The following is a 19,786-nucleotide window of genomic DNA, read 5'->3' on the forward strand; positions in this document are numbered from 1 at the left end:
AAAGGGCGACATGAAAGAGCTCAAAGGGGTAAGCAGAAGCTGAAGGTGCTGCTCGGCAGCGGGGCTGTTGAACAAGGGGGCAGAGCTGGTACCAGCCGTGGGGGCTTGACCGTGGTTCATGTCCTAGGGAACCTCACTAGGGTAAGCATGAATGCACTCAGCTCTACGATGAGGCCCCCATGCTGGCTGGGCAAACCAGCTCAGGAGGAGCAGGGGCAGCGCTGCTGCTCCCTGGAGCAGATCTGTGCTATTGCTCCAGTGCCATCTTCCACCGCATCTGTGGATACTCTGACAAACATCCCATGTTTTCTTCTCCATATTTTTTCCTTTTTTTTTTTTTTTTTCTCTCTAATTGCCAAATATTGAAACAAACCTTTAGGCATCCCATTGGGAGCTAGTGCTACACAGGAGCATTAAAATGGAAGGAGAGAGCAAATTCTGGAACTTTTAGCATGTAGTATGATAAAAGAATATAAATTGTGAAGGAAAAAAGTCTGCTATTTACATTAAGGACAATGTGACAATGTCAAGAAGACATTAGAAACCCAGAAAATCATTCAGAGAGAGAGGAATAAAAACAGCTGCCCGCAAGAAGTCATGATTAAGCTGAAGGCATTTTTAATGCGAATCAACAGGAATCACAGCCTGACCTGAATCTGTTTGACATTTTTCATTAGAATGGAGACAAACACAAGATCTGCCCTTATAAGGTTCTGCCTTGACATAAAGAAATTTCTCCTTGAGGGATAGAGAAGCCTTGGGACAAGAAGTCAGATAGAATGTGGGGTCTCTCTCCCTGGGAGTTTTCAACAACCACCTGGACAAAGCCTGGCCCTAATTCAGTGATGCCCCAGCTCGGAGCATGAGGCTGGGCTGGAGACCTCCTGAAGTCCCCCCTCCAACCTGGGTGCCTTACCCAGGGGATTTACCCCATCTTTCTGTGAGACAGAGGTCTGCAGAGCAATAAGCAGTGAGAAAAGAGCAGTGTGGCATAAATGCATTTAATGGACAAATGCGGTTGTATGTAGCAAGATAGTAAAATCACATGATGTCAGATGAGAAACATATAAGGAATGGACTTGTAGCAGCAAGACTAATTCACTATTGAATGAGTACTCAAGGAAGAATCAGAGTCTGACAATGTTGCCAGCTTTAGGTGGGTTTCTGATGTCTTTCTGAGAGGTGTTTGTTTTAGTTAAACACAATGTTCTGGCTTCAAAGGCTGAGAATCTGGTTGCTACTTTCTGGGTTGTGTGCATTTTAGCAATTCCTTCTGCCCTTAAAAATGTGAGTCTGTGAAAGGTTTCATACCTAGGTACTGCATATTTGTGTGGGTGCAAGCACACACCTGTGAGTGACCTGCACTGGTGAGTGCACTTGTTCACTGCACATGTGGCAGAGGTGAGGACACCTTCCTGGGGAGGGACAGTCCTGTGGACAGCCATATCTTGGGTCTGTGGGGCCTTACTGCCAGGGTGACCTTGTGGGAATGCAGTATGCTCAGGGTGAGGAAGGGTCTGTCCTGATCATAGTCATCAAACAGTACCTTTGGCTATTCCTAGGAGTTCAAGAAGCCCTTTGAGAAGGCCTGCAAAGACTATGAGAGCAAACTGTAAGTTGTCAGGCTTCCTTGCCCTGAGACGTGGACCTGGAGGCTTGTTTTTGGCTGCTTTCACTAGAGAGCAGTCAGACGGAGCCTTTCAAGTGTCTCTCCTCTTTCCTTGAGCGCGAAGATTGAGAAGGAGAAGCGCGAGCTGGCGAAGCAGCATGGCATGGTGCGGAGCGAGGTGAGCAGTGGGGAGATTGCTGAGGAGATGGAGAAGGAGCGCAGGACCTTCCAGTTAAACATGTGTGAGGTAAGGACAGGGACAGGGCAGGTGGGAGCAGCTGGGGCATGGCACATACCCCACAGGTCTGTCTGGCTCCTCTCTGCCCTAGTTCTTTGTGGTCTGCCCACATGGTCCCTCAGTTGGAGAGCTGCCTGGGTTGAAGTAGGCTCAAGCCAACCTTGGATAGGGGCTGATCAAGGAGTTTAGATGAAGCATGAGCCTATATTAACCTGGCAGTAGAGATACAACTGCACCCATCATGGGTCCATTGCTCTCTTGGCCAGATCAGGGCACTGATGTTCATGGGCCCTGCCTGCCACCAACTTCTCACCCCAGAAAAGCCACATAAGCTGCTCCCATCAGGGCCTGACTACCAGGAAGAGCCACAACACACTGCTCTTCACTGGTAATGGGGGGTGGGGGGTAGGCATAAAGACAAGCATGTGAAAGGCATTTCTCTCTAAGTTAAACCTTCAGTCACTGTGTCATTTTCCCTTCAGTATCTAATCAAAGTGAATGAGATCAAAACCAAGAAAGGGATCGACTTGCTCCAAAACCACATCAAGCACTGCAGCTCACAGTTCAAGTAAGATGACTGTCAACCTGCCTTCACTCCCCTTCACTCCAGAACTGCTGGTTTTAGAGGGAATCTGGGAGGTGGTTTAATTTGCAGGACCTAGAGGTCTTGCAGTTGAGTTGGCCTATTCTCTAACATGCCAAAAATCCTCTTCTCCTGGAGGTGGTGGAGACAAGGATCTCAATGTTGTGTGCCTACTCTCTTTAGTCTGACATACTTCATATGACAATATAGGACAGACAGCAGGCAACTTTCACTGAAATCTGGGATGTGAAGAAGACAGTGCTGAGCACTCTCCCTGACTGTAACTGCTTCAAAGTATATTTAATAAGAAAGCATTTTTTTAACAATGAAACAAAAGCTTGGGACAGCCCAGTGCCGGCTTTACAGCCAGCACTAAGAGCAGGATTTCAGACTGTGCTCTTACGTTAGCCTCCCTTCTCAGTTTTTTCCAGGAATGTTTAAATGCAACAGCAAAACTGAAGAATTTTACAGAGAAGCTCATCCCAGAGCTGCAGAGTGTGAGTATTCATCTGAGGTTGGGTGCGTCAAGGGGGTGCGGGCTGGAGAGTGGGGATGTCTGCCCCAGGGCTTCCTCTTCCTTCCAGATGAGAAAGTTCTGGGGACTTTCTCATCTGTAGTCATTTCCTGAGCCTGCAATGTGTAATGTGACCCTTTGAGGGGAAATGCAGCCATCACTGGGAGTGGGAAAGTTTTGGTGTCATACCCCAGGGCACAGAATAATATTAAGAAGAAACATAGAACTGGATACCAGAGGCACTGATGTATTCAGCTGTCATAGTTGCTCTTCAGGCTTTCAGGTTTCCCATTTGTGCTCCTGGCTTTCCTGCCCATTGCTACTAACTGAAGCTCATCATGCTCTTCACTGGGGGCTTTGTCTTGCTGGAGAAATTCTCACAGGGCTGTATAAGCCTTGTGACCTTTAGCTTTTGACTTTGGGCTCTGGCAATCACACATGGCCAGGAGACAGGAAGAAGTTTTTCAAAATGGCAAAGCCTATGGTGGGATTTCAGAGCCTGAACACTGCTGTTACCAAGTCCCTCAAGTACTGCAGAAGATTTATTTTAGCATGTTTAGACCTGAGATCTAGTTTGCCTTGCTTCTCCTTTTCCAAACCTCCTCATAAGTCATGATTTGGCGGGGCCTGGGGTATGATCCTCACCCACAGACTGTGACAGTGTCATTTGTACTCATTTCCCTGGTCCTGTAGTGCTGCTCTCCTCTGGGCAACTGCGATTTTCTTTGAAGCCATCTGCTCTAGGGGAATTATTCTGCTTGTTTCGTAGTGTAATCATTCATGTTGAAATTAAAATTCATTATTTAAATAACAAAAAGAGAGGACCCTGGAGTGAGGTAACCGAGCACAGCAAACAGCATCTTCTGGGTCGTTCATGCAGACCTAACACCAGGCTTCATTTCAAGGCCATAGTCCTCTACCAAGATCCCTGGTGGAAATGAACTTTTTGATGGTGTGGTGACTTTTTAATTACTACACTACCAAACTGGAGGAAGAAGAAACAAACAAACCCTATAGCGTCCTTCAAGCTGTTGGTTGTTTTTGCACCACAGAGAGCTTCAGGCTGTTGTTTTCTCAGAAAATAACACGGTGGCTGAAGTGCAGACTGCATTTGCCATGTTGCCTGGGGTTGTGCCTGCTCCCTCACGGAAGTTTCTGTTGAACAGCTTCGTGCGCAGGCACCACAGCATTGCAGGGGAGGAGTGACCACCTCCCACCTCAGGAATGGGGCTCGCAATGGACTTGGGGAAGTGACGAGGCTGAGGGGCACAGGGCAGGGGCACGGGGCTCTCCTCCTCCTCCCATGTGAACTCTCACTGTGTTTTGGTACCCTGCAGCTGAAGACCAGGCAGGACGAGGAGAAGAAGCAGCTGTGTGCCCTTCGGGATCAGCTGAAGGCAGTGTTGCAGCTGGAGCAGAAGGAGGTAAAGCCAGATCCGTCTTCCCAGGGGAGCACCCTCACAGGGCGCCAGTTACCCTGTTGCTCCTTCCCTCCTGCCCAAAGCAGCCCTAGCTGCCTTCTGGTGTGATCCCGGCTGCTATTCCTCTCCTTCTGCTAGGACACTGGGAGCAAGCAAGCACGGTACAACATGCACCAGCTGCAAGGGAACAAGCAGTATGGCACGGAGAAGACAGGGACCCTCTTCAAGAAAAGTGATGGGTGAGTTGGGATTCGGTGTGTCCCTTACAGTTGTACGTTGGTCCTCTGTGGCCAGCACAGGGCTCACCCAGCCTGACCTCCTCTTCTGGAGTGGTAGCAAGGGCTGAAGAGCAGGACGAGCTGCATGAAGGTGTGCTTGGCACTGTCCCAGTCTCCCAGAGCTTTATACACAGGGCTGCAGGCAGCTAGTGTCCATCCCATGGCCCTCAGGGCATTTCTCTCATGTGAAACTGCCTAGTGCCCTCTGAAGCTCCTCATGGATGGGGTGAGGACTTGTACACAGGCTGGGTGAAGTTTTCTGCTCTTTCACATGCCTGCCTCCTGGCCCTGACATGTCCTTTGCTTTTCCAATCCTCTGACCCCACAGATCAGTACTGGGCTCAGCTTCCTGAATGAGATTTGGGAGAAGGAACACAAATGTTGTGTGGCTTACCAGCAGCGCAGATCAATGCCACCTTGGAGATGGCATCAAGGGCCACAGGGGAAAGACAGCAGGGAACTAAGTTTCCCCTTGTGCTGCTTCAGACCCATCCTGTGCCCATGCCCGGGAGTCAGATCATGAGCTCTGCTGTCACTGAAGAGAGGCGCTCCAACCGGTGTATGTGAGCCTGAGGGCTGGGGACCTGCACTGGGAGATGAGCAGTCCTGGGAAGGGTCTTGAATGGTCCTAGAAAAACCTGAAACTGGACAGAAAATAATGAACTGAAGCTCAGGAGTCCACTTCACTGCAGGTTGAAGTTCAGTCTCTCCCCCTTTTTGGGTGTATCTCCTCCATCCATGGAGGCCAGTCACTAGTGGCGTCCCCCAGGGCTCGGTGCTGGGGCCGGTCCTCTTTAATATCTTCATCGATGATCTGGACGAGGGCATCGAGTGCACCCTCAGTAAGTTCGCAGATGACACCAAGTTAGGTGCGTGTGTCGATCTGCTCGAGGGTAGGAAAGCTCTGCAGGAGGATCTGGATAGGCTGCATCGATGGGCTGAGGTCAACTGCATGAAGTTCAACAAGGCCAAGTGCCGGGTCCTGCACCTGGGGCGCAATAACCCCAAGCAGAGCTACAGGCTGGGAGATGAGTGGTTGGAGAGCTGCCAGGCAGAGAAGGACCTGGGAGTGATGGTGGATAGTCGGCTGAATATGAGCCAGTAGTGTGCCTAGGTGGCCAAGAAGGCCAACGGCATCCTGGCTTGTATCAGGAACAGCGTGACCAGCAGGGCTAGGGAGGTGATCGTCCCCCTGTACTCAGCTCTGGTGAGGCCGCACCTCGAGTACTGTGTTCAGTTTTGGGCCCCTCGCTACAAGAAGGACATGGAGGTGCTTGAGCGGGTGCAGAGAAGGGCGACAAAGCTGGTGAGGGGCCTGGAGAACAAGTCCTACGAGGAGCGGCTGAGGGAGCTGGGCTTGTTCAGCCTGGAGAAGAGGAGGCTCAGGGGTGACCTTATCGCTCTTTTTAGGTACCTCAAGGGAGGCTGTAGCGAGGTGGGGGTTGGCCTGTTCTCCCACGTGCCTGGTGACAGGACGAGGGGGAATGGGCTTAAGTTGAGCCAGGGGAGTTTTAGGTTAGATGTTAGGAAGAACTTCTTCACTGAAAGGGTTGTGAGGCATTGGAACAGGCTGCCCAGGGAAGTGTTGGAGTCACCATCCCTGGAGGTCTTTAAAAGACGTTTAGACGTAGAGCTTAGGGAAATGGTTTAGTGGGGACTGTTAGCGTTAGGTCAGAGGTTGGACTCGATGACCTTGAGGTCTCTTCCAACCTAGAAAATTCTGTGATTCTGTGATCCTTTTCCCATTTACAGTCTTGGAGGTGTTAGGAGCAGCTTGGAGGTAATGATCCTGGCTGTTTTCTGGGGACATATGCAAAGGTCTGCGTGCTCTGTAGCAGGACCTGCTGCTCCAAGCAATGCTCTGTGTCCACATTGCCTCTGCCGCAGCTGTGTTACCCATCTGTACAAGCCTGTTCTTATGCCATATGATGGGCCTTTCTCAGTTCAAAGCAGATCAAGAATGACATACTCTGTGACAGTATGGACAGGATGGCTGATGAGAGCCACGTCCCCACGCTGTCCCTTGCACATCTCTTATGCTCACCAGCACTCCTGCATGACGTGATCTGCTCCTCTGCCTGGAGGGTTGTTTGTGTCCTCTCATCCCACCCTCTGCTCATTTCCAGGCTGAGAAAAGTCTGGCAGAAGAGGAAATGCACCATCAGGAATGGCTACCTGACCATCTCTCACAGCATGGTAGGAGTTGGTTCTTCTACCCTGCTCTGCTCCTGCTGGGGAGCTGCTGCCTGCCCCTGCTGGGTCAGCTGAGCCCCTGCTGCCAATGCTCCAGTGGCTTCTGGGGACCCAGCAGAGCCCTCGTGCCTGGTACTTGCACTGCTTGTCTGCCCTGTCGAAGCAGACTTCCCACTGAGGTCTGAATCCCTTTGACCCAAGGGACAAATATGGGAGGCCCTCGCTTGCCTGTGTGCATGGAGGGAGTGAGCCTGAGGACCAGGCACCCTCAGCATGGGTTGGCTGTTGGGAAAGAAAAGGTCCACATTGCTGCTTCTTGCATTACTCCTGAAAGCAGAATCAAGGATGAAGTGCTGGGGGCAAGGCAGGTCCATGGCTCTGGAGCCAGGTGGCGATTGCCACTGCTGGGCCACCACCATTTGATGCCACGAGGCCTGAGTCTTCCTTTTTCCACTCATAGCCCAACCGCCCGCCAGCCAAGTTGAACCTACTGACCTGCCAGGTGAAGCTGAATGTGGAAGACAAGAAATGCTTTGACCTGGTTTCATGTGAGTGCTGGTGCCTGTCCCATGGCTCCTCCAGAAAGTGCCTGGAGGGTGGTGGTGCTTTGGGTTCAGAGACTGAGTGCAGGCAGGGAGGAAGTGAAGCTCTCAGCTTTGGGTCAGCTTGCGAAGTTGTGGTGGGGGGCAGCTGTGCTCAGAAGCAGCAGTGAACACACGGGGCATGAGACGGGCATTGCAGCAGTGTGTGTGTGTGTGGACTGCGAGAGCACAGTTCCTGTGCAGCATCTTAGCCAACACCAGCATCCCTCAATCCCAACATGGGAGCATGTCCCTTTGCTGGGGGAGCATCATGGAGGGGCCAGGTGGGAAGAGGGTGGCTGTCACCCCGCCGAGCCTGGTGGGCAGGATCGGTGAGCGCAGCGCCCAGGGAAGCATGGCTCTGTGTGTTTCAGACAACCGCACGTACCGCTTCCTGGCGGAGGATGAGCAGGACTGTGTCGCGTAAGTACTGCCAGCAAAGAGCAGCTCAGTGGCAAACAGAAAATGCTTGTCCGTCTGCTGGTGGAGAGCCAGCTCTTCAGCTAATTAAACAGATCACTGCTGCCCTTGTTTGATGCCCTTCCCATCCTTGCTGTGTCCTGATTGCTTTGGGGGCTGGCAGTGAGTGGGTCATGGGGCCCCACAAAGTTTTCTGGCACCATTTTTCTGCTGGAGTCCTGCGGGGAAACTTTGTGCTTGGTGGCTCCATGCAGAGCCAGGCTCTCTCCTGCGGGGCCCCACTCCTAAGTCACTTTCTGCCCACGCAGCTGGGTGTCTGTCCTCAGCAACAGCAAGGAGGAGGCGCTGAATGTGGCCTTCAGCAAGGTGCAGGGCGGAGGGGAGAGCAGCAGGGAGGAGCTGACCCGGGCCATCATCAAGGAGGTCAGAGGCATGCCTGGGAACAGGGAGTGCTGTGACTGCTCAGCACCGGGTGAGAGCCAGCTGTTTGCCTTCCCTCCATGCTCCAGCATCTCTCTGCTGCTGGTCCTGCTGTGCAGTTTGTGCCCTAAGCAGTGGGATGAGAGGCAGGAGATGGGCGTGAACCTAGCAGTGTTGTCTCTGCAGATCCCACCTGGCTCTCCATTAACTTGGGCATCCTGATCTGCATTGAGTGCTCTGGGATTCACAGAGAGATGGGTGTGCATGTCTCCCGCATCCAGTCACTGTCTCTGGACAAGCTGGCAACCTCTGAATTGCTGGTAGGATGCTGCTATTGTGCTCTGTCCACTGGCCTTCTGATTCTTCTGCTGTGGTCTTTCTGAAACCAACCTAACTCTGTTAGGTTTAGGGGCCTCTAAAGCTGGCCCATACCAAGCTGTAATGCCTGGAGTTTCATGGTTACTGTGGTAGGAACTGTTATCTTCAAGAAGAGGAGGAGAGTATTACTTTGCTGTTCCTGGGTCACCCATCTCCCCCAGCTTTGTCCTGTGGTGCAGGGCAGGACCAAGCCCAAACTGGGATAGAGCAGTGTGGGGTGGACAGGGGCTGGAGGCTTTTCATGGTGTTATTTTAGTTTTGGGACCATTACATGCTCAGATCCATGCATGCAATGCATGCTGGAGCTGGGAGATAGCAGCAGTAGGAGTCAGGACAGAGCCTCTGGCTGTTGGACACAAACATCCCCACACCCCTTGACATCCCCCATACCTGGCCAGCATCTCAGCCCCAAGCTTCCTCTCCTGCTGCCACACGTGTGATGCTGCTGCATGTCCCATGTCACCTCTAGCTGGGCTGTTTTGCAGCTGGCGAGGAACATCAGCAACGTTGGCTTCAATGACATCATGGAAGCGAATCTTCCCAGCTTCTCTGCCAAGCCTGCCGTGCACAGTGACATGTGAGTTGCTCTGCAAGAGCTGGTATTTGTGGTCATGCTCAGCAGTCCTGCTTGCTCCCTGCAGTGACCAGGCATGTAGCACTGCCTGATCTCCTCCCCAGACTGTAACTTCTCTTTAGAAGCAATTTCATCAAGCCCAGCAGGAAAGGTTTGATAAAAGAGAACGGAGGAGTGAGGAAGAGACAGCAGGATAAGAGTCAGGATTGAGGAGACAAAACTGGAAAGGGAAAGGCAAGAAGAGAAACCAAAAGTGGAGCTGCCAAGCAGGATGGCTCTGTGGCTGTGCACATCTGTAGGGAGGATGGCCCTCCCACCACATGTGGGAGGGTGGAGTGGGACAGGGGACAGTGATTTACCTGGTGCACTGCAGTAATCCACAGTAATCCACAGAGCTCGGGTGGTGGCTGGTTCCAGCAGTAGCTGAGGGCTTCTCCAGGGCTTAGTGCCGCAAAAATCTGAGCTTCAGCAGAGTTCTTGGGGGAAACCCATAGCTGGGGTTATCAGGGCTGAGGAGACTTTCAGGAGGGTGGAGAGGCAGACCAGACACAATCCAGGTCCATTCCAGGTGTGTAAGGCCCAACTAGGGCACCTTTTAGACAGCATGGATCTACACGGCAGTAAATAGATGAGCAAGAATTGGGCACGTGGCTCGCAGAGAGCAGGGAGAACCAGAAAATGCAACTGCAAGAGTGGGGTCAGGGTTGCCAGATCCAGCATTGAACTTGGCTGCTAAGAAAACAAACTGTTTGCAGTAATAATAATCGCCCTTCTGTGATCACCTTTTCTGTTGGGAGTGCTCCAGTGCCCCTGGGTCACACCTGCTGCCCCCCAGATCTTCTGGCTGGTCACTGCTTCTGCTGCTCTTGCACCCTCCATCTGGGCAGCTTGCTTGGCCAGTCCTCCTCCAGAAGCCATTCCCAATCCTTGGGTACTCTTTCCCAGTTCACACCTGGTGCTTCCCCAGCATCTCATTGTCAGGGAGCTGAGCCCAGTGCAGAGCTCTTCTCTGCTTGGAGAAGAGGCGATAGAAGGGTCTGGAAGTGGTGAGCACGTGGGAGAGTGGGAGATGAACTGATGCTTCCTTGTCCCTCTCAGCTAGACCTCAGGGCATTGGAGGAAGGTGGTGGGAGCCCTGCTAGAAGCAAGGACAGGAAAGGTGCTACGTTGCCTGGCAGATCTGCAGGAGAGACAGGGAGAGCAGCTGGAGCAGCAGGAGAGGAGGGAATGCCCCTGGATGCTCATGGGGTCACTCCAGGGCTCCTAATTCTCACTTGGCTGGTCTCTGCCAGGGCCTTTCGGAAAAATTTCATCATTTCCAAGTATGTTGAGAAGAAATATGCCAAGAGGAGCCCTGCTTCTCAGTGTCCAAACCTCCCAGAAGCCGTCAAGAATAAGGACATATTTTCTTTACTCCAAGCTTATGCAGAGAACATGGATTTGAGCGAGCCTGTGCAGGCACCTCTGCAGGTATGGCACCTGGTAGATGGCACCATCATCAGAGGAACAAAACAAGGGACATCCACAAGGGGTTCCCACAGGCAGCTATGCAAGCTGGGGCTGCAGGGAGCCTGAGCCCTTGGAGCAGACCCAAGTAGCTTCTACTCACAGAAGGCAGTGGGATGTTTTGGGGGTGTTTGGGAATGTTTTGTCAGGTTCTTTGCCAAAAGAACCCGCAGAGTGAGGAATGCCATGGCAGAGGGGGGGTTTCCCAGTTGCTGTGCCATCTCCTTTCCCAGCAAGGACACTGGTGGGTGTTCTCCCAAGTACAACTGAAGGAGCAAAATGCTGCCATGAACAAGAATGGGATCTCCTAGGACAAACTGGCAGGCAAGGAGCAGCTCCACAGGGAGCAGCTGTTATGCACCCCGAAATCATGACCTTGATGAAGGTCTGCTGCTGGCCTGAGGAAAAAAAGAAAAAAAGTTACCTTTCTTTGCTGTTTCTAAATGTGAAAAGGGATAGATTCTTCATGAAGAAGAATAGATTCCTCATGAAGCCAACACAAATATATAATAAAGGTTCTGGGTAAAGGGCAGATTATAAGAAAATGAGTAGCTAAGCCTCTGAGAAAAATGAGCAAGCTGTGCACAGAGGACAAAGAAAAGGTGAGAGTGTGCAGAAAACCTTTCTGGAGAAACATGGCTCTATGGCTCCACATTTTTACTCAGTTCACATGAGCCTTGGTGGGCATGGCTCCAAAAAGACAAGTAAAACCTGTTTCTATTCACCTGTCAGGGATTTTAATTGTGTAAAGAACAGTTCTTGAAAGACAGAGCTCTTCTCTGGGATGCCAGCATTGGCAGACCCATCCTGTTTTTTGCTGTTTCTGTCTTGGTTACAGGAACCTGGGGAGACCATTCTCCACCTGGCAGTGCTGTTGTCTGACCAAACCTCATTGCATATCGTTGATTTTCTTGTCCAGAACAGGTAAGCTTAAGACACCCAGTCCACTGCTAGTGAAACGTGCAAGACTCATGGGCTTCTCCAAAATGCTCCCAAAGAAAAGAAGAAGCACGAGGGCAGCCTCCCAGCAAAAGTGCCTTGGGGTGGACTTGGGGTAACCATCCCTAGATCAGAGGGGCCTTACCTTCCCTCATGTCCTCTGGGTTGAGGTGCAACAGTGGTGGTGACCGCCTCTTCTCAAGCACTCTCCAGGAGACCTGGGGAAGAACGATGTGTAGGCCAGCATGTGGCTGGGGCCAGCAGCTCTTCTCAGATTTGCTGACAATATCCACCTTTTGCTGCAGCGGGAGCCTGGAAAAGCAGACTGTGGTGGGGAACACGCCACTTCACTACTGCTGCACTCACAACAAACCCGAGTGTCTCAAACTGCTGCTGAAGGCCAAAGCCAGCATTGCCATCGGTGAGTGGCCATGGGATCCCTAAGTCTTCTAGCTCTTCTCTGCGAATACCACCCTGACCTTGCTGGAATGCTCAACAGGGCTAGTCTGAGGCTGGGGAGGTTTGGGAGAGGCCAGTCAGTGATGGTGTTGTGGGGACCCTGCCCATGGGCTGACAGGCACTTAGCTTTCATTTTCAGAGCCAACCCTGCAATGCTGGAGAGCAGGTAGGAGGGCTGCCAAAACGCAGGTGCCCTGGAGCCCAGTCACAGTTCCTGTCATTTATAGTGTCTATGAATGGCCTCTTCACAACACAGAAGTGAACTTTAAAGCTGGGATCCTGGGTGACATGGGAAGTCACAAATGTTTTTACCATCTGGTACCAGCTGAGTGGGTGGGTGTGCTGAGTCATGCTTCCTGGGCACTCCTGAGATGTAAACCATCTCCGTAAGCCATCATACAGACTCTTTGTTTCAATCTGGGCTTAGGCTGTCCCTTCTCTTCAGATAATTTTTCCTGTACTTGTTTGTCCCCAGAAGCAGCATGTAGATGTGATGGGATCTGAAGGATCTGTTGATCTTGGTGCCATCAGCACCTCACTCAGCTCCTCTGAGGGTCTCTTCCTGCTTCTGGGGCTCCTGAGCTGGACATGTCCTCTCCTCCTTCCCCCGTGACCGTAACATTTCTGCTGCAAGTCTCCACAGGCTCCATGCATGCAGCACTGCCCTTCACTTCTCTGAAAATGGTTCAAGGTTGCCCTTTCCCCCCACAGCTAACAAAGCAGGAGAGACAGCCCTGGACATTGCCCGGAGGACAAGACATCCCCAGTGTGAACTGCTGGTAGGACACGGTGTCTCAGCCCTTGGTTTTGGGGCACATGCTGGCGGCAGAGAATGACTGGGAAAGACACTGCATGGATGCTTGGCGCAGGGCCACCCACATCCTTCAGCATCTCCACTGCTGGTGTGGGACACAGAGGAGGGTGCCAAGGGGTCTGGCAAGTGCTGGAACTGCTGGTACGGGGTCCCTCAGGGCTGGGCAGTTTGGGACAGGCCAGGCAGTGGGACCTGAAGTTGTACCAAGCCATATGGGGTGAGAGCATCTCCTTGGCAAGTCTCAGCCCTGCTTTGGCCATGTCCCAGCATGTATGTTTGGAGACCTTTGCAAAATCCCCAACCTGCTGGATGGGAAGCACCACTCACAGCACGCAGTTGTTTCCTGGACAAAAAACAGTCAGGGATGGGGCAGGGATGTCGGTCAGGGATGGGGCTGGTGTGGCAGGACATGGCTGGTGGGTCCTCAAGGGACTCCTCAATGCTCCAGCTGTTGCAGGCCCAGAACAACCAGTTCAACCCGCGCGTCGATGTAGAGTATGAGTGGTGGCTGGGCCAAGACGACATGTATGAGAGCGATGAAGACCTGGATGAGAAGGTGAGGCGCCTCCATGGGCCTGAAACTCTGGAGGACTCGAGTCTATGCATCCTACCACAGGCCCTGCTCCCACCACACCTGGAGCAGGCGCTCCTGTACTGGCTGATCACCCTTGCCACATGCACTAACTTATGAATATCTGTTTCCTAGCTGGGTCTTGTGAAGAGGGGGTCTGCCCATGCCCAGAGCTGCTGCCAGCCCCCTGCTACTGCCTCCAGGCTGGAAGCAGCAGAGCCAGTGCCCCAGGGGAGGCGGCTGGACATCTATGCCCTGCCACACACCCACCTCCACAGCCTGGACATGCCACCAGCCCTCCCTTACCTGCCTTCCTTCCCACCCCAGCGGGCAATGTCAGGTGAGATCCTGCATAGGGTGGCGGGATGAGCTGCTGGAGCCCATGTAGCTTGGTTCCATCAGCAAAAGATGGGACCCTAATGAGGTGTGAGGGGCTGTCTGGTGCCGTAGGATGCCCTTCTGTCCTCTTCTCCTTGAGGGAGGAAGGCTGGCTTGTGCTGGCTGGTTTTGCCTAGCACTGAGCCCCACTTTGAGGAACAGCATGGTGTATCCTTACCCTTGGTGCATTCCTGAGTGCTGCTGGTGTTGGGAAAGGCAGAGGTGAGCATGTTTAGAGACAGGGCTGGGAAGAAAAAGCTGCCAGCAGAAACATCAGCATTGCAGTTCTGCTCCTTAGTAAGATGGGATCCTGCTGTCCTTGCCCATTCTTTCCATGGTGTGTCCCAGCTCTGAGAGCTGGAGCTCCCCAGTTCCTCAAGCTGTCCTGCTTTCTGGGAGACTCACCAAGTCCTGCCTTACCTCCCCTCCATCTGTCCTAACTGTGGCTCCAACCTCACAAATTTCTCGTCAGACCTGCAAGCAGGGAAATGATTATTCCTGTCAATGCATTTGTGCAAATTTTCCCCCAGAGTTTTGCTTTTAGGAGCTCTGCTTGCTGCTGACCCGTGATCTGTTCTTGCTCCCTTTTTAGTTCCTGAGGGGTCACGTCCTCGTCTTCTTACCAGCTCATCCAACTTTGCTGAGGACACACGAACCAGAAGGAGCCCCCCGCCGCCTCTCAGCATCAAGCACAAGCGTACATCCTCAGAGCCAGCTCCATGGGTCCCACTTAGCCCTGAGAAACCAAGTCTTGCCATCCTGGCTTCGGGTAATGAACAGACCAGCCCAGAAGGGGCAAGAACAGGCCATGCCATGGGGATTGGCCGTGCTGGTGGGTCTGTGGCCCAGCACCTGCTAGATCAGACTGGTCACGGCTTGTTGAGCTGGGTTACTTGGGGGCACACTGGAGCTGCACCGCCCAGCTCCCACCACTGACGGCTCTGCCTGGTGATGCTTTTCCTCACCCCAGATTCCACTCTAAGTCTTTCTGCTTCCTAAGCACATCCTCTTCCCCTGGTGCCTCTCTTAACACCAGACCCAGATCCTGTTTCCCTTCCTGCTTTCCATCTCAGCCAGCTGGGGTACTTTTTGCTCACGCTGTGACAAGGAGCAGGACTGTGCTGCACAGTGTTGCCCAAGAGTGGTGGTTGTTGTTGTCAACAGGTGTTGTCCACCTGTGTTTAAAGTTGGGAGGACGTGACCACCCTGCTTGTGTCGTAGGTGCCCTGAAGGCCATGGACTGCCTCTACACGCCTGTTCCCAGCAAAGCTGGACAGCCTGGCCCACACCGATCCCTCCAAGAGTCAGAGCCATGTTGTGGACATCCCCCACATGTCCCACCTCCTCTTCCTCAGAGGAGCAGTTTGGTAGGTGGTAATGGGCCAGGATCAGCTTAGCTCAGCTCCCAGGTTTGCCCACATTTATCACCTCTGGTTTTGAAGTGAGCTGGAGCTGGTCCCAGCAGCCGCTCCTCCCAGCACCTCTACTGTGCCTCCCTGGCTTTGACATCTTCCCAACAGATGCTGGGAATTATGTGCATGGGAATGGCAGGTCCCTCCCAATGCACACTTGGACCCATGGAGATTGCTGTTATTTGCTGCTAACCAAAATCCGCATGATGCTCCAGTGCCTTTTGAGAAAAGCCTTGTTTGTGAATTCAGGTTGTTGGCAGATCAGGGTGCACTTCTGGGCAAGGACAAGGGTTCCATGTCCACCTTGGCCCAGCCTCTGTGCCCCAGGGGACATCCTTCTCCCCAGCCCTTTCATTAGGGGGACCTTGCTTGGGTTGCTTGGGCCTGGGTTGTGCTGAGCAGCACCCCTGCCTCCTTGCACGGAGCTGCTCTGGGAACTGGGGCCCCAAACAGTGTGTCCACCACTGCCGCAGTCCTGGAGAAGAGGAGCAAGTGCCTCTGGACAGATGCCCAAGCAGAAAGAAGCCTCTTCTGGAGCTCTGTCCCATCCAAACTCCCAGCAAGTGCTTGGCCACATCTGCCCTCCCTCCTTCAGGGGAGGGTGGGGTAGGATCATAGAGTCATAGAATATCCTGAGTTGGAAGGGACCCACAAGGGTCATCCCACAAGGGTCATCGAGTCCAGAAGCTGGACTCAATCAAGGAGTAAGGCACTAAATTTATTTTACTTGTGTGTGGCAAAGGTGTGGCACAAGGGATGGAGGAGGCCTGACAATGCTCTCTCCTGCTTGCAGAACAAGCTGCTGCTTCGCAGGGTCCGTGCTCTTTATGACTGCAATGCTGACCGGGAAGATGAGCTGACTTTCCGCACAGGCGAGATCATTGTGGTGTCTGAAAAGGAGGACAGCAACTGGTGGGTGAGTGAACCCATGTGTGCTGAACAGCATTGGGATGCGCACAATTCCCCTCTTCATGCATCTCTTGCCTCAGTCCCAGGACTGTCACACCAGTTATCATTTCCTGCTTTGCTTCTGTCTCTCCATTTTCTATCTTTTCCTTGACACCTGGGCAACCTAGTCTGGGATCCCTGCATCCTCACATCCTGCATGGACCTCCCACCTCTAGTCTGCTCTGCTCCTGGGACAGGTGCCAGCATGTACCCCTCCATCTCCTCATGGCCTGGTCAGTCCCCTCACCCTGCAGCAGCTTCTTTGTGTCCCCCCCCCCGCTTGCATCCCCAGCCAGCTACCCTCTGTGTGGGCATCAGAGGCTGCTCTCCTGCGGGCTGCTGTTGGCCCACTCCAAGGCAGGCAGTTCCTCAGGCCTGGTGTGAGGAGAGCATAGGAAGTCTTGCCCACTACCATGCTGGCTGGTGTCTCCAAAACAGGACTTCCTTGCCAGCTGTGGTGGCTTCTGCAGCCTCAGCAGAGCCAAAAGGATCCTGTTGTGTCACAAGTTTCTTGCATACCTCTGGGTTTCTAATCCTGCAAACCGTGAGCTATCTGCTCTTGCTGGCAGCAGCATGGTTCCTCCAGGGCAGGGAGTAGGGTTGGACATGGGTGTAAATGCACACCTCAATTACACCCTGAGGACTTAAGCAGTAAGCAGTGATTACAGTTTTGGTTTCCTGATCCTTCAAACAATTGCAAACAGCAATTGCAGCACTTTAGGAGAAGCAAATTCAAAAGCTTCATTGTTTGTAGCTAATAACTGATAACCCTCATTTTAAAATGCTAATTTCTAACCCAAATGTGTCCAAATTCTCCATTCCACCATCAAATATATATTTTATATTGGAGAAGAGCTTTTTCTCCCAGATGTTGGTCTGAAAAAGTATTTATAGGCAGCAGTCAAACCTCCTCTTGAGATTCTGCTCCATAAACTATGTAGAAAACTCTTCTGCTCCCTTCTGTAACATCACATTTTGCAATTTGTCCATATTCCATCTGTTTGCTTATCTTTCTGTTGCACAGGTGTCTCCCATGCCAGGCTCAGCCCCCCCCAGTGCTGCATAGAGACACAGTCTCAGTCCCTCCTCTTGCATGATGGTTCTCTCTGTTCAATCTTCCTTTTCTCCAACCAGCCACAGCATCCTGCAGAGCACTGTTTGGGCTCACACCTCCTTTTTTTCCTTTCTCCTTGCAGAAAGGCTGGATTGAAGGACAGCCTCACAGGCGAGGTGCCTTCCCTGCTTCATTCGTTCATGTGCTCAATGAATAGGAGCCACTTTGATTCAGGAGGGTAGAACTGATAAGCCACTTGAAATGTGACTCTCCCCCAGAACTCCACCTGTGCCCCTGGTCCCAGCATTGCCTCTCCTCCCACAGCGATCCTGCCCCAGAGCACCCCCTGGACAACAGCGCTGGGTCCCCAGAGCCCCGCGTGCCACAGTTTGAGCAGCCTCTGGGGCTGAGGTGCAGGCAGCGGGCACAGAACAGGCCACTGTGCTTTCCCCAAGTGTGGAGAAATTGCCTAAAGTAACTAGGAAAATTAAACTAATATTCACATTTTAAAGAAGATGTACAGCATTGAAAAAGCTTCCAGGGTGGAGTGTAGCTGCACTACCTAAGCAATCCCTAGGCCTCCAACCTTAGATGCTATCGCACTGCTGTGCTGACTGTAAGGAACAATACGGAGCGTAGAGTGGAAACATCGCGGCTGGGCTCTGTGACCAGGTGGGGACCCGACTGCTCTTGTGCACACCGAGACCGGTAAGCTGCACATTCGTTACCCTGAGCCAACGACCTGTCATATTTTTGACAAAATGCTGTACCCTAGTGCACTTTTGCTCATTATAATATCATTATAATACCAAAACACACCTCCATCCCAAAAGCTACATGCCTCCAAGGTGCAACCACCCCTCACTGAGCACACGCTCTGAGTTTCTCAGAGTCTATACCTTCAAATGAAAGTGAGAAAAATTTTTACCAATCATAACCAAGATATGATTGACTAGAGTCACACAAACTCCACCTAAAAGATAGAAAATAATATAAATTGGCTTAAGAGAAAGGGGATGTTAGGGAAGACACCATCACGAAGGATACCTTCTGACTTCTGGGATCAGTTGATGGGCTAAGCCTCTCGCCCCCCCCCCCCCCCCACTGGGACACGATGGGGTAAGATTTGAACACTTGGTTATACCAGGTGTCTCTGCAGAAACATATAAATCCCTATAGAGCCTTTGTGCCTTTTAACACGTTAATAGCCAGGCTGTGTACCTGCGTATTTCATGCATGCTAGCTTGCTTTTGCAGACAGTGAATTTATTGCTGGCAACCCAAAGAACCTGTGTACCTGTTGCTGTAATAAATTGCAATTAATTGCATTGTTCCTAGCAATGATAGTTCTCATTGAACATGACTGGAGTGAGGGCATGCTACGTTATTGGTGAATCTGTGACCATGATAGTTCAATACCCTGACTCTGACCGGACCCATAACAGTTAATCAGCTATGTCCCTTAACGTGACACCAAGCACACTGCCTGTCCCATGTGCTGACTGCTCTAATGGAAACAGTGGTGCTGTAGAGCCATGCTGCTGCCCTGCAGAGCTATTGGGCTGTGAGCAGAGCTGTGCTGCTGAGCAAACCCTGGATAGTGGCTTTGGCTGAGGATGGGGCATGGCAGGAGCCTTAAAAATTCAAATGAGCTCAGTGGAGCCAGCAGCACTGAGCACTTGTGCTGTCCTCACTGCTTGCGCTGGGTTGAGACAGAGAACAAGATAAAGGATGTTGATTCTGTAGGTCTTAGCTAGCACGATGGTATGTTAACAACCCCAAAGATAAGGACTGTATGCATAAATAATGGGACCAGCAAGACCTGCCTTGACTGCTGAAGTCTGTCAAAGAAAGAAAAGGTCAGAAGTTTAGCAGCAAGGAAGACTTCTGACCTTCAACAAAAGACTACCAGAGTACACCAGATGACCACCCAAGGACTCCAGTACACACGTGAAGAGGGGTGGGAACCTATTTTAATGATTCTTCGGTGATCTGATGAATATGCAAGAGACTTACAGGAAATAAAATGAATATGTATATAGCCCACTAATATAAGCACACTACCTGTATGGTGCTGTAATAAAGAATACCTGCTTAATAACTTTGATAACTGAGTTTTCACTGTGTCAAGGTTTCACTGTTGATGCTCTGGAAAACCTGCTCTGTGTCCGCTCAGTGCAAGGCTTCAGGCTGCAGGAGTGATGGAGAGGGCCTGTGAGTCTGCTGCCAATAAATACTAGTGCTTCAGGAGTTTGTGTTGTGCAGGGCTGTTCTGGTTTAGGTTTCTATCTCTTTCCCCTTTGCCAGTCCCCCCCAGGCATCAAACCCCCTTATGGGCAGCAGAGCAAAGCAGGGCTGACCTCCCCTTGAGTGAAATCGGAAACAGTTTAGATTGCACGGCTTTTCTCCGTGGGCTAGCTTTTTCCAGTTGCCAAGGCACATTTTACAGACTTCCTTACTCCTTCCTGAGCCAAAATCCTGTCCAGGTGACCTAAAG

General features: G+C 51.9%; 1 protein-coding gene across 1 annotated transcript in view; it reads left to right on the forward strand.

Moving 5' to 3' along the window:
* LOC311445453 (arf-GAP with SH3 domain, ANK repeat and PH domain-containing protein 1-like) overlaps positions 1–19,399 on the forward strand; it is a 22,708-nt gene extending 3,309 nt beyond the window's left edge. Inside the window, exons 4-26 of the mRNA XM_084537599.1 lie at positions 5–28; positions 1,563–1,612; positions 1,727–1,856; positions 2,330–2,415; positions 2,852–2,927; positions 4,282–4,368; positions 4,504–4,604; positions 6,770–6,839; positions 7,297–7,384; positions 7,792–7,840; positions 8,146–8,309; positions 8,444–8,577; positions 9,121–9,212; positions 10,502–10,679; positions 11,554–11,639; positions 11,960–12,075; positions 12,825–12,892; positions 13,376–13,483; positions 13,634–13,838; positions 14,469–14,645; positions 15,098–15,243; positions 16,082–16,204; positions 17,433–19,399. Of these exons, the coding sequence (XP_084393725.1) occupies positions 5–28; positions 1,563–1,612; positions 1,727–1,856; positions 2,330–2,415; positions 2,852–2,927; positions 4,282–4,368; positions 4,504–4,604; positions 6,770–6,839; positions 7,297–7,384; positions 7,792–7,840; positions 8,146–8,309; positions 8,444–8,577; positions 9,121–9,212; positions 10,502–10,679; positions 11,554–11,639; positions 11,960–12,075; positions 12,825–12,892; positions 13,376–13,483; positions 13,634–13,838; positions 14,469–14,645; positions 15,098–15,243; positions 16,082–16,204; positions 17,433–17,507 (2,433 nt within the window). The 3' untranslated portion in view covers positions 17,508–19,399. The remainder of the gene's footprint in view (positions 1–4; positions 29–1,562; positions 1,613–1,726; positions 1,857–2,329; positions 2,416–2,851; positions 2,928–4,281; positions 4,369–4,503; positions 4,605–6,769; positions 6,840–7,296; positions 7,385–7,791; positions 7,841–8,145; positions 8,310–8,443; positions 8,578–9,120; positions 9,213–10,501; positions 10,680–11,553; positions 11,640–11,959; positions 12,076–12,824; positions 12,893–13,375; positions 13,484–13,633; positions 13,839–14,468; positions 14,646–15,097; positions 15,244–16,081; positions 16,205–17,432) is intronic.
* Positions 19,400–19,786: the final 387 nt, after the last annotated feature.

This window comes from Aythya ferina, assembly GCF_964211825.1.
Source record: "Aythya ferina genome assembly, chromosome: 16".
NCBI lineage: Eukaryota > Metazoa > Chordata > Aves > Anseriformes > Anatidae > Aythya > Aythya ferina.